Raw genomic sequence first — 18,003 nt, forward strand, 5'->3', positions numbered from 1 at the left:
TGATCTTCACCGTGCTGCTTGTTCCGTTAATGTCCTTTGGGTCCCTGGCCATGTGGACATCCAAGGTAATGAGCTTGCTGATCGTTTGGCTGGGGGAGCAGTCACTTACCCCCCTTCTCTATAACCCCTCCTGCAGTGGGTTTACAGCTTCACATCAAATCCCACTTCGCACAATCATGGGCCAACTCTTGGGAGGCTGCCTCCCTGTCTAATAAATCTTTGTGCAATTAAGGTGACACCAGTCCTGTGGCATTCTTCCTCCTGCCTCTCCTGAAAGGCCTCAGCCACTCTGTGTCATCTCCACATCGGCCATACCAGGCTGACCCATGGTTTTCTTTTGCGCAATGAGCCACTCCCACTTTGTGGTTGTGGAGCCTTCCAGTCAGTAGCCCGCATTTTGGTGGAATGCCCCTTCTTTCGGCTCTGCATATTAAGTACATACTTCCCCGCACTTGACCTTTAATGTTGGCTGATGATTCCCGGATGGTCGAAATGGTTCTCAGTTTCCTCCTTGAAAGTGGTTTTTATTCTGTTTTGAGGTTTTTAATCTCACTCTGGTTTGGGGCAGGGCGGTGAGGGTTGAGGTGTCTCCCACTGTAAGTGTGTTTGGAGATTCCCGACTCCCCTCCCTGGCCAATATCCTCTTTTCTTTCCCTTTTACTCTGTTGTTATCACTTTTTAGAATTTTTTAGTCTCCTTTTTGCCTACGCACTTCTACATTCTAGCGGTTGAACGCTTTTAAATGACAGGTGGTCTTGCCTCTGCTGCTTCAGAGGTGAGATATTTCCTGCCTCTAACATAGCCTTGGGTTTGCTCTCTTGCTGACTTCCCTCATTTTGTTTTTACCATTGACGACACGACTGCTCTTTTACGATTTTTAACCACATTTGAAACAAGGGACTGATGACCTTGCTGTTTGGTCTCTTCAACCCCTATAAACCAACCAACCAACCAACTAACCAGTTCAGCTATGCTGTGTGTAGTGGTTCCACCTATTTTATTTATTTCTTCGTTTGTTGTCTTCAGTGTCGACGTACTGCATTACTTCACTGGCTGAGAAATGGGTTGCGGAGGTACAACACAGACTACTTTAAATGATGTAGCCGACAGAGGCACAGTTTAAATGATGTAGCCGACAGAGGCCAGTTGCATTTCACTGTATTTTACTTTCATTTTTCACAACCTCCAATGTTACACACTTATGGTCAGTGCACTATTGTTTAACTTTCGATAAGCCTCATTAATAGTTAGCAGGTGAACCGTCCACATACTGCTACAATAGTTTACTGTTGAAGATCTATGAACAGTAAAAGCCTAACCACAAAGTTCACAGTTCTTGAAGATTAATCAGGTATGTATTGAGCAGACACTGTCACTGTATTAACACCCTGCCTAATTGTGTAACACTTATTACACTGTTAAGTTGAGGCATTGTTGTCACTCTAACCAACACACATTCCTCGTCTGAAACTCGGCCGTGTACTGACTGTGTTGTGACAAAACACCGGCCGGGCCCTTATATACTCTCACAATAATAGGTACTGAACTTGCACATTGTTTGAAGTTAAATTTACAGAAATTACAATTAAAACTTACCTCAAACGATTAACTGAATGCATTGAAAAATTGGTTCTTTTTAACAGTTTCTTCTACTACAAGGGTTAAGCCAAATTGTCTGTTTAAGTCATGAAATTAACAAATATAGTTATGCAAACAATTCTGTTAATTACTTTAGAATTAATAGTAATTGGTGATCTAAATGCACAGGTAGGCAAATAAAGGCTAAGGAAGGAGGTGATAATTGGCCCATTTGGATATGGGAGGAAAAATGAGGAAGGAGAGGAACTGGTTTGATTTCTGTTAAAGAAACGGCCCGATTGTGGGCAACATGTGGTTCCGCAAAAAGAATAGCCAAAAGATAACAAGATATGGATGGGATGATAGACGGACAAACACAGTCATCGATTACTTTCTGATGGAAAAGAAAATCAGAGACAGTTGACGGATATAGCTACGCTCCCAGGAGAGGCTTTTGATGGAGACCATTGAGTGGTGGTGGCAAAGATGAGATTTGATGAATTGAAAGACATAAAGGAAGAAAGGGAAAGGAAAATAAAAGTGTGGAAACTAAAGGATGGCATGGTACAAGAAAAGTTTAAGGAGTTACTTAAGCGTAAAATCCCAACACCAAGTACGGCAATGTAGAAGAGGAATGGGGTAAGTTCAAAGAAGTGTTTGTAAGCTCTACTGAGAAGACCTGTGGCAGTGTGTCCGGAAGGGTAAAGGAAAAGGTGACACCATGGTGGAATGAGAGGGTGAAGGAGGCAGTAAAAGAAAAGAAGAAAGCCTCATATGAATGGGACAGAGACCGAACAGCTAAAAGTAAAAGGAAATTCCAGGATAGTAAAAATAAGTGTAATAAAATGGTAGCAGAAGAAAAGAGGAAAAGGTGTGAGAAATTCATCCGAGAGTTGGAGAAAGATGTCACTAGTGGTAAGAGAATGATATATGTAATTACAAAGAGTATGAGGAAGGAAAAAAACATCCACAAATGTAGTGAAAGGGGAAAGCGGAGAGCTATTAATGCAACCAGAGGAGATAAGAAAAAACTGGAAAGAGTATTTTGATAAATTACTAAATGTGAAGAACGGCAATGGAAATGGAATAGAAGTACAGCAGGGGGGCAGGGGTCTGGAAGAAGAGGAAGATATAGCGATGTTAGAATTGGAACTAGCTCTGAGAAAAATGAAAACAGGAAAGGCACCTGGGATAGATGAAATTACTGCGGAGATGACAAAGGCAGCTGGACTAATTGGGCTACAATGACTGTATAGACTAATAAGATGCATTTGGACCCAAAAATTTGTACCTGAAGAATGGGGAAAGGGAATAATAATCCCAGTTTTCAAGAAGGGTGAGAGGAAAGTATGTGACAACTATTGAGGGATCACACTCATATCCCAAGTAGCAAAAATAATGGAGAGGATACTGGAAAGGAGAGTGAGAGAAAAAGTGGAAGGGCAGTTAGAAGAGAAGCAGTATGGCTTTCGTCATGGTAGATCAACAGTGGACCCAATCTTTAGAATGGGAGAGTTGATGGAAAGACATTGGGAGTATGGGAAAGATCTGGTGATGACATTTCTTGACCTAGTGAAAGCATATGACAGTGTTCTCAGGGAAAAGGTATGGGCAACCTTGAAGAGAAAGGGAGTTGAAAAGCAGACACTTGAAGTCGTCCAGGCAATGTATGAAAAAAGCTCTAGTTGTGGGCAGACATCAGTTGGAAGAACTGAATGGTTTAAGAATGTTACGGGACTAAGACAAGGAAGTGTGATATCACCACTGCTATTTATAATGGCGATGGATGAAATAGTCAAAGAGAGAGAGGAAGGGGGATGAAGCTGTTACTACTTGCTGATGATATTGTGGTGTGGGGAACAAGCAGTAAGGAGGTACAAAAACAGACAGACATCCTAAATGATAAGGTCGAGAAATATGGAATGAAATTTAGTGTGAGAAAAGCAATACCATGGTTGGTAACCAGAGGGGATAGAGAGGGCAAGGGAAAAATTCATATTAAGGATGGGATACTGAAAGAGAGGACAACTTTAAATATTTGGGAAGTGTGTTAATGGGGAATGCTCATTTGGAGACAGAAATTAGCAAAAGAATACAACAGAGTAGTACATTTTACCAGTGTGTGAGGGGCTTGGTGTGGGGAAGGGAAGTGTCACTGGGGTGCAAGCTGGTGTTATACAAGACTTGCTTCATACCCATACTAATTTATGGCTCAGAGACTTGGACTATGACTAGAAGAGAGGAGAGTAGGATACAGTCCAGGGAAATGAAGTTTCTGAGAAGTATGCTAGGGAAGACAAGGAGAGACAGAGTGAAAAATGAAGATGTTAGGAAGGAAATTGGAGTGGAGAAGTTGACTGAGAAAATTGAAAATAATTGATTAAAATGGTTTGGGCATGTGAGGAGGATGGGAGAGGGAAGAATACCAAGAAGAATGATGGAGTTCAAGATTGAGGGCAAGAGGCCAAGAGGAAGACCGAGAACAAGATAGATTGATACAACATAGATGAGTTTAAGGAGGAGAAACCTGCTATGGAACCAAATTCTGGAAGAAGAATGGTGGAAAGACCGAGTAAAGTGGTGAAGTACCATTGATACCCCCAACCCGACCAGTTGTTGGATAGAGGGGAAACGATGATGATGATGATGATGATGATGATGGTGGTGATGAATTAAGGGCTCACATTCAAGGGTTTCCTTGTGAGTCTTGCCAAAACAATCTCACCTGCAACTTCAATTTTTATGTCGGTGGGACTGAGTTTTTTGTATATTGTGGCAAATACACTAGCTCAGTACGCCATCTCCATTTCACATTAGCCTCCATTTCACTTCAGTTGCACATTTGAACTGCCAACAATTTAAAGACCTCTACCCTTTGGCATTTGCCCTCTCTTGACATGGGACAAAACACGTTTTCCCCAAAACAGGTGAAGTGAGTCCTACTGGCTCAGTTTGTTTCAGTGAAAGAGAGCACTTTGAACGTGTCAGTTAGAAGGGTCGGTATAACACACTAAGCCCTGCCTGGTCCCTGTCCACCCTATACAGGATTGCTAGAGCTACCATTCAGCTGCCACTCACAACCAAGCGGATGAGTAGTGATGGATCATCACGTACTTTCTGCAGAGAAAACAGGATGCACAGGAGAGGATAGTACTTAAGGTACCTTTAGTACTAGTTCCACAGACACAGGGCTCTTAAGAGTTCTTCCAACACACCAATTAGCAGCAGCTGCCAATTGTTTGACTATAATCACGGTGATTCCCAGCTGCTTATGAACGTCAACCAACTCGTTCCATGTCAGGGAACAGCATTCAGAGGGGAGGATGTATTTTGGCTCGTGCCATGTATTATGGGACAGTGAACACACAACTTGAACTATGCGTGCTGATTATTTTTTAATCTGTAGAGCTAAAAAATTACTAATTCCTTATAAGAACTGAACCGTAACACAGACTGAGTTTTCAATTAAGGCAATAGAAATTACTATTTTCTTAAAACTTTGTGAGGTTAATTATAGTTGTTAGAAAACATGAAAATAAGGTTAATTTACAATTTAACAGAAAACTAGATGTAACACAATATGTTGTTACAACATTAGCTACAGAAACTAAATCACAGATGCTGATTTACGACAAACTAGGCTATCCACAGACAATAGTCTCAAAAATGTATATTTATTTGTGTTAATGTACTATGAAATTTGCGGTGATTTATTCTTTGGCAGTAATATGGTGATTAAAGTGATGTAGCAAAGGATTAGAAATTTTAATTGTGTAAAAGTAATGATGAAACATTTGCATAAAGATAAATAAAAGTATTTGATGCACCCTATGGGATTTGAGCCCACAATATTCAACGTACTAATGTAACGACGAAGCTGTGGTTCCATTCCAAACTTCATGCTATTTTTAAGGCTCTAGAGGATGGCAAGAAAGTATTCAGTTCCTTTTCGTCTGTGAATAATATTAGGAAATAACAGAGTGCTACTGACTGTAAAGATGGCCTGCTGAGTTGCAAGGAAGGACCAATCACTTGCACTATACATATTTTTGGGTAATTAAGAGAATTTAGTGGATAAATTTTGTTTTGTTGTATATGATATACAGGTAATTAATTTTGCAGACACGTGGATGTTTGGTGTGACTTTGTGGGAAATGCTGACTTTCGGAGAGGAACCCTGGCCAGGCCTGGATGGTGCGCAGATTTTGCGCAAAGTAGACCGTGAGGGTGAGCGACTGCCGCAACCTAATGCCTGCCCCCCAGAAATGTATCGCCTGATGCTCCAGGTACAGTGTCTTCAAACTATAAATAGATTTTAGTGTACATACTAATTGTTTTCACCCACTTTCTTGACACTGTAGCAATACTAAAAATTACATGCAGCTCTGGATATTCTGTCTCTTGTGCTGCAATAACAAAATAGGATACTTTTGGATTTATGTTCTCACAAATTGTACGGTTTATGATGGAACCTTTGAAAAGTGGTGCCTCATAGTTTATAATTTATATAGTGCGACATGACTTTACAGCCTCACAATGGTACTGTTATTGACATTTCCATGAAACAGTGATGTATCACTGAGAGTATAAGGTAAATAGATGAAAGTAGAACAATCTCTTTCCAAAATAGAGAGAAAAAAATACCATTTACAACGAAACTATAATAAATGCAAGAAGGCAATTCTGACAGAGACACCACTAGCTTTAGCGCTACTGATCCCTTCCTTGTTTAACTCTCTTTGTCTCGATAATGTGAAAATAAACATAATTTCAAACTTTTTCTTAAAATTAATCTTTATCATCATAGTAAGCAACAAATACAAGAAGAAATTGGCAAAAACAAACCCATAATAGAATTAAGAATGATGTTTTACTTTGGAACTGTTAGGACATGCGGTTTTCATCCACTTTCTATAAAGAATAACATGGAGGTTTCAGGCAGATACCACTGGGTACCCAGGTACATCCTTTCACACACATATCTAAAGACATCATTCATTCATCAGGTCATTTAGAACTCGTCAAGAAAGAAAACTTTCAGGAGTGTTGAATGGATCAGCCCACATGCTTCAAATTTTATTTTAGCCTCTTGTGAAATCGAAGAATTCTTCGTAGTATGAATAAAAGCTAATAGGCCAGAATTTGTCTATTAAAAGTAGTGGAAGAAAGGCCACATGATAAAAATTCATTGAGTAATGTGCAACATGTTACAACTAAGAAACGAGTTGTGAAACACTCGACTACTTGGCTGATTGTGTGTATGATCTTAGTTTATAATGTTCCTCCACAGCGAATTGTCGTATTTTTAATTATCAATATGAAAAGGTGCCGTTAAAGAAGTAAGACTTCAAAGCCTTCTTCTGAGAACTGAACTAACTAGATATGAGTTGATTTGTTGCTATATTTGTGTACACAAAACACATTGCTTGACAGTATAAGCCACTGAGTTACAAGAAAGTGAAAACCAACACCATTATTGCTGACTTCACAGCGGATATAAAACACCGTGTTAGAATTCAGTTTTAAGACAGAAAATCTGTATGAATGTGAATGATTGTGATCTGTTTTAACAGTAGTATGGAAAAGACCTCTCCATCTGCAGTCCCGACCTTCTTCCCTCCATTGAGTGGGGCGTCTATGATGACTTACGTGACAGTGACTATTACCCAGTTGTTTTGACCCTCCTTCAGTGTCTCTCACTCCATCACCCTTCCAGGTGGGCCCTATCTAAGGCTGATAGGGATGTCTTCTCCTCTGCTCCCATCCCCCCTGTATTGCCACACAACAGTGTTGATGAATCTACTCAGACATTGACTGCCCCCATCCTTTCAGCAGTTGTTTCAGCAATCCATTCTACTTCAGGTTCCCCCCCACCCTTTGGTGGACTCCAGAAATTGCTGCGGCCATAAGAGACTGCCTTGCTCTTCAACACTTCAAGCGGCACCCTTCTACTGCTCTTCTTCTGGTCTTTAAACGACTCTATGCCCGGGCCTGCTACCTAATCAAATTTCAGAAACGAATTTGCTGGGAACTATGTGTAGCTTCCATAGGACCCCACACCCCTTCTTCACAAGTCTGGGCGAAACTCCGGTGAATTTTTGGCCATTGTTCTCCCACCGGGGTTGCGGGAATTTCTGTACATGGTGTTGTCGTTACCAATCCAGACTTTGTGGTAGAAAATTTCGCTCAACACTTTGCTCAAGCTTCGGCATCGGCTCAGTATCCGCCCACATTCCTTCTCCTGAAAGAGCGTTCACAATGACTGCTTTTGTCTTTTGTTTCTCGCTGCTCAGAGCCATATAATGCCCCAGTTAGTGAGTGGGAATTTGCCAGCACCCTCGCCCTTTGTCCTGACCCGGCTCCTGGACCGGATCGGATACATAACCAAATGCTCCAACACTTATCGGTGGCTGGCCACTGTCGTATATTGACCCTCTTTAACTGTCTGTGGGGTGAGGGAGTATCTCCTACCCAGTGGCAGGAAAGCATTGTTGTTCCGGTGTTGAAGCCAGGGAAGCCGCCTCTTCAGTTGGATAGCTACCATCCAATTAGCCTTACTAACACCCTCTGCAAGCTCCTTCAACGCATGGTGAGTTGGCAGCTGTTTTGGATCCTGGAATTCTGCAACCATTTGTCATCGTCTCAAAGTGATTTTCGCTGTGGCCGCTCTACGGTGGATAAATTGGTGCACCTAGAGTCTGCTATCCGGTCGGCTTTTGCACCTCCTTGCAGTCTTCTTTGATCTGCATAAAGCCTATGACACCACATCCTCACCACATGAATGGGGCCTTCATGGCGCTCTGCCCATTTTTATCCGTAATTTTCTTTCTTGTTGTTCTTTTCGGGTCCAGGTTGGCTCCTCCTACAGCTCTCCCCATCGGCAAGAAAATGGGGTTCCACAGGGTTCCGTGCTGAGCCTCCCTCTCTTTCTCACAGCCATTAATGGTCTAGTGACAGCTGTTGGGCCGACAGTGTCCCACTCTTTGTATGCTAACGATTTTTGTACCTACCTCGCCTCCTCCATAATGGGCACTGTAGAATGCCATTTATAGGGGCAATCTGTCGGTCCCACTCATGGGCTCTCTCCCATGGCTCTCAGTTCTCGGCAGCCAAGACTTGTGTCATGCATTTCTACCGTCGCCGTACAGTCCATCCCCATCCGGAACTATTCCTCTATGGCCAGCCCCTCAAGGTGGTGCACACGCATAGCTTTTTGGGTCTGGTCTTCGATGCCCGGTTGACACGGCTCCCTCACCTTTGCCAGCTGAAGAGGCCGTGCTGGTCCCATCTCAGTGTTCTTAGGTGTCTCTGTAATACCACCTGGGGTGCAGACCACTCTGTTCTCCTGCGACTGTGTCGAGTGTTGATCCAGTTTTGTTTAGACTATGGAAGTCCTGTCTATAGTTCTGCGTCACCTTCGACACTGTGCAGATACTAGACCCCATCCACCACTGTGGGGTCCAACTTACAACTGGTGCTGTCCGGACTAGCCCCGTACTTAGCCTTCTCACAGAGACGGGTATTCCGCCACTGTGAGTTTTGCACCAGCAACAGCTGATATCTTATGCGCTCTGCATTCGCTGCACCACAAAGCACCCTAATTATGGTCTCCTTTATCCAGACACGGAGATCGCCCTGCCACAGCGGCGGCCACGATGTGGGCTTACCATGGCTGTCCGCATTCAGCCACTCTCTTCTGAGCTCCAGCAATTGCCTTTACCACCTCTCTTCTCCGCTCACACACGTACCCCTCCATGGCGCATCTCTTGGCCGTAACTCTGTCTTGATCTCTCAATTGATTCAAAGGATTCTGTCCCTCCGATTGCTCTTCACCATCAGTTCTCCTGTCTCTTCAGTTCCTGTCAGGGTTCAGAAGTGATCTATACTGATGGCTCCATAGTTGCTGGCCGCACTGGTTTTGCTTACACCTATGCACGACGCACGGAACTTCGCTCCTTGCCAGATGGATGTAATGTTTTTACTGCAGAATTGGTAGCCATCTTGCGCACTTTGGACCATATCTGCTCCTGCTCAGGACTATCCTTCACTATCTGTAGTGTCTCATTGAGCGGTTTGCACGCTATCGGCCAGTGCTTCCCTCGCCACCCTTTAGTCATCGCTATCCAGGACTCCCTTTCTCTCCTTGCTCAATGAGGATGCTCGGTGGTTTTCATTTGGACCTCATGCCATGTTGGGATTCGTGGGAATGAACTTGCCAATCGACGGGCTAAATTAGCTACTACCAGGCCATCTCTCACTATTGGCATTCCAGAAATAGACCTTCGCTCGGCATTACGTCGTCAGGTTTTGGGCCTTTGGGATGCAGAATGGAGCACTCTTTCTTCGCCGAACAAGCTCAGGGCAATTAAGGATTCTACAACTCCATGGCGGTCCTCTGTCGTTCTCTGCTGGCTCTGCATCGGCCATACTTTTTTGTCTCACGGTTATCTCCTCCGTCGTGAGGACCCCCCTCTCTGTCGTCGTGGATCGATGTTGTCTGCGGCTCGCATCTTATTGGACTGCCCCAACTTGGCCACCCTATGACGGAATCGCTACCCCTGGTGTTGGCTGACGATGCCTCAGTGGCGGATCTCGTTTTACATTTTATTCGTGATGGGGTTTTTATCACTTTATTTAAGGGAGGGGCCTACGACCTTATCGGTGAGTGGAGGGGATGGTAGGCTTTCATGCTCCCCCCTTCACCCCGACTGGATTGGCTTCAACTGGGGTTGGTGGTTCACCCCAGCTCTCTGCCTTTCCACTCCTTTCCTCATGGGGTCTGCTATGTCCTGAGCATCTCCCTTGTCTCCTGTGCTTCTTCCTTCATGCCCCTGTCATTAGTCACTTTCTTTCCCTCACCTCGTCTTCTGTCCTTTTCCTTCCTTCCCTGTCAATAGTTTATCATTTTATGAATGTGGGATTTTATCGGTTTTAGTTAATCTCAGGTCGGTGGGACTGATGACTGCGTAGTTTGGTCCCTTCTCCAACCAACCAACCAACCAACCAACCAACCAACTTGCATTCAGGAGGAGAAAAACTCAAATCCCCATCTGGCCATCCAGATGTAAGTTTTCCGTTATTTCTCTAAATCACTCCAGGCAAATGCCAGGATGATTCCTTTGACAAGGCACAGGTGATTTTTTTCCCCCATTCTTAACACAATCTGAGCTCGTATTCTGTCTCTAATGATCACGATGTCAGTGGGACATCAAATACAAACTTAGTTCCTTCCTTAACTCTACAGGTGTGCTATATGCTACAGAAAGTTCCAGATTTTAAGCAGTCATACACTGTGTGTTTCGTGAAAGACTGCACATTCCATTACTTCTATTGGTTTTGTTGGTAACGTATGCAGTTTCTATGTTTACTTAAAAATAATGTTGGGGACAGAAGATAGCTAGTGTGCTGAAATTCATTTCTAATTTGAGGCAATGGGATAGGCAATTTGTGATGGGTGTGATTATGCCAAGGATCATGCTTGTTGTTTGTGGGAAATGAATTGAAGGCTGATGTGGTAGAAATCTTTAACATATTGCAGCGTGTCAGCAACTGTGAAATGTACAGCAAATAAACAATGTTTTCAGCCTTCAGTTGCAAGGTAATTTTATTCGTTTACCTAGGTTTCGATTCCAGTAATGGAATCTTCTTCAGAACAACAATGAAATTATTTTGTGAGCCAAACACTGGCCATGTCACAGATTAAAAATTAAAACATTAAAGACGCATAATCATAAGAGTATGTCAGTCAAAATTAAAACCATTAGGGCGAACGTAGACGGAGCTGCGCCGGCCATAAATCAGGACCACACGTAAGCGCATGCGCATGCGCTTGGCCGCGGCCGAGCCTCGCCACGTAACGGCTCACGACGCCTAGTTTTCGAGCCGCTTACGTGTGGTCCTGATTTATGGCCGGCGCAGCTCCGTCTACGTTCGCCCTAATGGTTTTAATTTTGACTGACATAATCTTATGATTATGCGTCTTTAATGTTTTAATTTTTAATCTGTGACATGGCCAGTGTTTGGCTCACAAAATAATTTCATTGTTGTTCTGAAGAAGATTCCATTACTGGAATCGAAACCTAGGTAAACGAATAAAATTACCTTGCAACTGAAGGCTGAAAACATTGTTTATTTGCTGATGTGGTAGAGGTGTTGAGAACAGTTGGTGGACAACTAATACATTTATCATGTCAGTGAGTTGGTGTGTGTCCTGTTTGTAGTTATGGAAAACAGTAATGTTAGTGGAGTGTGTTAGACTGCAAATCCAGAGATAAAGATCTCGATCCCTGGACTGTCCTAGGATTTCTCATCACTTATGACTTCCTCTACCTCTCACAGTGATTTGTTGATATGGAAAATGTTAAGTTGCACTGTGGTTCCAAATTCATATTAAACACTAATCACCCAGATTATTGGCTGGGTATGTCAGTTTTAAAGCAAAGGAATTCCACCTCTTATAGGACTGAGCCCATGAAAGCATTGTAGTGCAGAATTAGAAAAATCACTAATGAGTCTTTTCATTCTCATCCTTATGGTAAGTCTCCCCTGACTTGCAGTTCTGGGTGACTTCCCCAAAATCTACCGCTTTTCCTAGCTGCTCCCAGTTCTTTTCCTTCACCTTCTTCCTTCCCCTTCAGCCCTTCTGCCTGAAGAAGGAGGCGCTGGCTCAGAAAGCTTGCCAATCACAACAGACTTTTATGTGTGTGTTCTGCTGCCACTTGGCAAGTAGATTTTTTATTTATCCAATTAAATAATTTCAGAAAAATTAGTACCTTAGATTGAAGGCCAAATATGCAGCAAATCTAAGAATCCATAAAAGAAGGATAAAATGTAAGAACGTATAGAAAAGGACAGCATACTGTTAAAACTGACAAAAGTATCAGTGTCCTCTAATCTGTACACACAGGTACATAACAAGTGGTAGTGATGGCTCATGTGCATCCTGTATATCCACATACATGAACTGTAAGCAGTGGAGGATGGAATGCTGAGATATATAATTAATCGGCATCTTAAATTCACTAACTTGGACAAGAATATTGATAATTGTTAATTAAAATGATCTTACATTGTTGAACTGTGTGTCTAACAATAAAACATAAAATAAAATACAATACATAGGAGTAAAATCCATATTTCAAATACAACTAAATGTATAAAAAGTGAGGAACAATCTACTAATAGAAAACATCCAAGCATGACAAATTAAAAAAAAAAAAAAAAAAAAAAAAAAGACATGGCTTTGTGTGAACATTGAGTAACTGAAGTTATGTAACTATAAATCTTAATGGTCGACAGCGTGTTCAGAAGTCTCTCCAACTGGCACTGCCTCGTGTCCTCTCTGAAATGTTCTGTTTTTTCTGTAGTGATGTGAGCAGGAGGAGGCCATTGGCCAGAGCATGTAGCTCTGTGTCGAGCCACTATGGCTGTTGGTCCTGTTCATACTGGTTTAGTAACTTCCTCGAGTTAAACTGACTCTGTTCAGTAAGCAATAACTCTGGTTGCCATTTTCTGTGTATGAAGATCTCTATTTCATGCTGTAGGTTTAATAATTGTCCTTTCACTGCTCTTTGCTACACTTCAGAGTTATCCAACATATTTTCTGATACATGTTTTTCCTTATCCAAATATGTACTGAATGCCATCTTATTTTGGCTATCCATGTATTCTCTGAAGCAAGTCGTAAAATTCCTCCCAGTGTGACTAATAGAAATCCTTTCACAGTCCTGGCAGTTAATCCTGAAGGCCCCAGGTTCCAAATTTAAGGCTCTTGGAGCCTAAATCCAATTGTACCTATTGTCTGAAATGCAATTTTAACTTTATTCTTCTGAAAGAGCAGTTTTATTGTAAAGTGCACCATAGTATGACATAACAACAAATCTCCTCTTGTGTGGACGTACTCTTCCTCATAATGTACTTTTGACATAAATTTGTTACGTAAGTTTGCCCCATGGTAGTCACTATACCCATTTGCCCTGGCTACTTGTTTCATAATGTTCAGTTCATCTCTTTTGTCATTTCAGTCAACTGGCAGCATTAAATCCTGTTAATCAGGGTTGTAAAATATGCACATCTCTACTTTTGACAGTGACAGGATTTTGTATTTATGTTGGCTTCAAAAATATGCTAATTTTTTATCTTCCATCCTTTTTAGTTACAATACCAGACTAGGAAAGTTGCTACTCACCATATAGCAAAGATACTGAGTCGCGATAGGCACAACAAAAAGATTCATACAATCATAGCTTTCGGCCATTAAGTCCTTTGTCAGCAGTACACACACACACACACACACACACACACACACACACACACACACACCCCTTGCACACTGCACATACATCTGCAGTCTCAGAGAGCTGAAACTACACTGCGAGCAGCAGCACCAGTGCATGATGGGAGTGGCAACTGGGTGGGGGTAAGGATGAGGCTGGGGCGGGTAGGGGGAAGGGTTAGTATGGTGGGAGTGGCGGTCATTGAAGTGTTGCAGTTTAGACAGAGGGCAAGAGAGAATGTGGGGAGGGGGGTAAATAGTGGAAAGGAGAGAAATAAACAGAAAGAAATAAAAAAAAATTAAGACTGGGTGTGGCGGTGAAATGACGGCTGTGTAGTGCTGGAATGGGAACAGGGAGGGAGCTGGATGGGTGAGGACAGTGACTAACGAAGTTTGAGGCCAGGAGGGTTACAGGAACGTAGGATGTATTGCAGGGAAAGTTCCCACCTGCGTGATTCAGAAAAGCTGCTGTTGGCGGGAAGGGTCCATATGGCACAGGCTGTGAAGAAGTCATTGAGATTAGGGTTATCAGGTTTGGCAGCGTGTTCAGCAACAGGGTGGTCCACTTGTTTTTTGGCCACAGTTTGTTGGTGGCCATTCATGCGGACAGACAGCCTGTTGGTTGTCATACCTACATAGAATGCAGCACAGTGGTTACAGCTTAGCTTGTAAATCACATGACTGGTTTCACAGGTAGCCCTGCCTTTGATGGGATAGGTGACATTACTGACCGGACTGGAGTAAGTAGGTGGTAGGAGGATGTACGGGACAGGTCTTGCATCTAGGTCTATTTCAGGGGTATCAGCCATGAGGTAAGGGATTGGGAGCAGGGGTTGTGTAAGGATGGGCGAGTACCAGGTGATCAAAAAGTCAGTATAAATTTGAAAACTGAATAAATCACGAAATAATGTAGATAGAGAGGTACAAATGACAACACACATGCTTGAAGTGACATGGGGTTTTATTAGAACCAAAAAAATACAAAAGTTCAAATAATGTCTGACAGATGGCGCTTCATCTGATCAGAAAAGCAATAATTAGCATAACAAAGTAAGACAAAGCAAAGATGATGTTCTTTACAGGAAATGCTCAATATGTCCACCATCATTCCTCAATAGCTGTAGTCGAGGAATAATTTTGAGAACAGTACTGTAAAGCATGTCCGGAGTTATGGTGAGGCATTGGCGTTGGATGTTGTCTTGCAGCATCCCTAGAGATGTCAGTTGATCACGATACACTTGAGACTTCAGGTAACCCCAAAGCCAATAATTGCACGGACTGAGGTCTGGGGACGTGGGAGGCCAAGCATGACAAAAGTGGCGGCTGAGCACACGATCATCACCAAACGATGCGCGCAAGAGATCTTTCACGCGTCTAGTAATATGGGGTGGAGTGCCATTCTGCATAAACATCGTACATTCCAGCAGGTGTTTATCAGCCACGCTGGGGATGACGCGATTCTGTAACATATCGGCGTACCTCTCACCTGTCACTGTAGCAGGTTTGTCGTCCAGCGCCATCTGTCGGACATTTTGTGAACCTCTTTTTTTTTCCCCCCCCCTTCCTTTTCTTTTTTTTTTCCTAATACAACCGCACATCATTCCAAGCATGTGTGTCAATTTTTACTGCTCTATCTACATTATTCCATGGTTTATTAAGTTTTCAAATTTATACTGACTTTTTGATCACCCGGTATATTGTGTAGGTTCGGTGGATGGCGGAATACCACGGTAGGAGGGGTGGGTAGGATAGTGGGCAGGACGTTTTATATTTCAGGGCACGACGAGAGATAATTTGAACCCTGGCGGAGAATGTAATTCAGTTGCTCCAGTCCCAGATGGTACTAAGTTACAAGGGAATGCTCCTCTGTGGCAGAACTGTGGGACTTTGGGAGGTGGTGGGAGACTGGAAAGATAAGGCATGGGAGATTTGTTTTTGTTCAAGGATGGGAGGATAATTACAGTCAGTGAAGGCTTCAGCGAGTCCCTCGATACATTTTGATAGGGACTGCTCATCACTGCAGATTCGATGACCACGGATGGCTAGGCTGTACGAAAGGGATTTCTTGGCATGGAATGGGTGGCAGCTGTTGAAGTGGAGATATTGCTGGTGGTTTGATATGGATGGAGGTGCTGATGTAGCCATCTCTGAGGTGAAGGTCAACATCTAGGAAGGTGTCTTGTTGGGTTGAGTAGGACCAGGTAAAGCAAATGGGGGAGTTGTTGAGGTTCTGGGGGAATGTGAATAAGGTGTCCTCACCTCCAATCCAGATAGCAAAGATGTCATCAATGAATCTGAACCAGGTGAGGGGTTTAGGATTCTGGGTTTTTAGGAAGGTCTCCTCTAGATGGCCCATGAATAGGTTAGCATAGGATGGTGCCATGCGGGTGCCCATAGCCGGACTGCGGATTTGTTTGTAGATAATACTGTCAAAGGAGAACTAATTGTGGATGAGGATATAGTTGGTCATGGCGACTAGGAAGGAGGTTGTTGGTTTGGAATCCATAGGGCGTCTGGAAAGATAGTGTTCGATAGCAGTAAGACCATGGGCATTAGGAATGTTAATGTACAGGGAGGTGGCATCAGTAGTGATGAGCAGGACACCGTGTGGTAAAGGGACAGGAACTGTGGAGAGCCGGTCGAGGAAATGGTTGGTATCTTTTACATAGGAGGATAGGTTCCGGGTGATAAGTTGAAGGTGTTGGTCTACAAGAGCAGAGATTCTCTCAGTGGGGGCACAGTAACTGGTCACAATGGAGCATCCTGGGTGGTTGGGTTTATGGACTTTAGGAAGCATGTAGAAGGTGGGACTGCAGGGAGTGGTAGGTGTAAGTAGAAAGATGGACTCTGGGGAGATGTTCTGGGATGGGCCTGCTGGATTACTGGAATGGGATCACTGTGGTATGGTTTGTAGGTGGAAGTATCTGACAGCTGACGGACTCCTTCTGCCATGTAATCCGTGCGGTTCAAAACAACGGCGGTGGAGCATTTATCAGCAGGTAGGATTTTCGGACGTAATTCTACTTTCTTACATAATTTTTCACATTTTTTGCACCACCGTGGATCCTTGCTCCTTCCATCTGCGTCAATACAGAAAAGTTTCCTTATCCGTATCCAGATCCCAGTCCCACATACTATTACTATGTTGTTGCTTGGCTCATGAGATCCCCCCTAATGGCCTTACCATCAAATTACCCATCTCTGCCTGTGCATGGTTGGGAACTAACCACATTTGTCCCACAATGTTGGTAAATATTATGTACAACCACATTATCAATATCAGCAGCAGTAACAATATAATTCACAAATTTTGAGTTACTGCGATCATCAGAACAGTTACATAAACAGAAAGAAACACTAAAGTCACAACAGTAAGTTCAATAGGTTGAAGGCCAAATATACAGGGAAACTAAAACCCACAAAAACACACAGAAAACGATAACATAACATTAAAGTATTATTATAAGAATCAACATTCAATAATCTGTACACATAGGGACATAACAATTTAACAATAAGATTTTTTTATGAAAAGGACAGATTCACAATGGGCGACAGATTTGGAGGCAGTTTAGCTGAAATGTTCATAAATAAACTGGAAAACTTGTTTATCCAACAAAATCCCAACATATGCAAAAAAACTGATGTATTACAGAAAGTATGTAGAAAGCAACATACTAATGCAGAGGTGACAAAAAAGAAACATATGAGATAGCACAAAGAATTAGAACAATTTTTTTTTCTTTTAGACAGCATAGTTGTATGGAGATAAGCAGCGATTAATTTACTGATAGTCAGTTATTCAAAATGACAGTCACAATCACATTATTTATTTTGCCGCCAACCAGTTTCAACCCACGATGTGGTCATCTTCAGGGCAATTTACACCATTCGGTCGGTCGCTGGAGTCATCACCCTGCCTGTGCACGGTTGGTCGAACTACCGATTCATGGTTGAGTGCCAGCCTAAATAGTGTTGTCATGCATTGCTGGCAGGCATGTGACATGTGGTAGGAAAACAATGCCCACAATTGCAACATTATGGAAGCACGCTCTGCTAGCCGCGGACTTGGCGCCTCTCATGCTGGCTGCGACTTAGCGCCTCTCGTGGTGGCTGCCAGTGACTCCATGGACACATAATCGACGTGTTGT

At 42.9% G+C, this 18,003-nt stretch overlaps 1 protein-coding gene across 3 annotated transcripts in view; it reads left to right on the forward strand.

The window, feature by feature from the left end:
- The window catches only part of LOC126176021 (activated Cdc42 kinase Ack), a 497,712-nt gene that overhangs the window by 165,969 nt on the left and 313,740 nt on the right, over positions 1-18,003 (forward strand). For all 3 annotated transcript variants that reach the window (XM_049923148.1, XM_049923146.1, XM_049923147.1), the window contains exon 7: positions 5,701-5,864. In XM_049923148.1, coding sequence (XP_049779105.1) covers positions 5,701-5,864 — 164 coding nt within the window. The remainder of the gene's footprint in view (positions 1-5,700; positions 5,865-18,003) is intronic.

The sequence above is a fragment of the Schistocerca cancellata genome, chromosome 3 (genome assembly GCF_023864275.1).
Source record: "Schistocerca cancellata isolate TAMUIC-IGC-003103 chromosome 3, iqSchCanc2.1, whole genome shotgun sequence".
In the NCBI taxonomy this organism is placed as follows: Eukaryota; Metazoa; Arthropoda; class Insecta; order Orthoptera; family Acrididae; genus Schistocerca; species Schistocerca cancellata.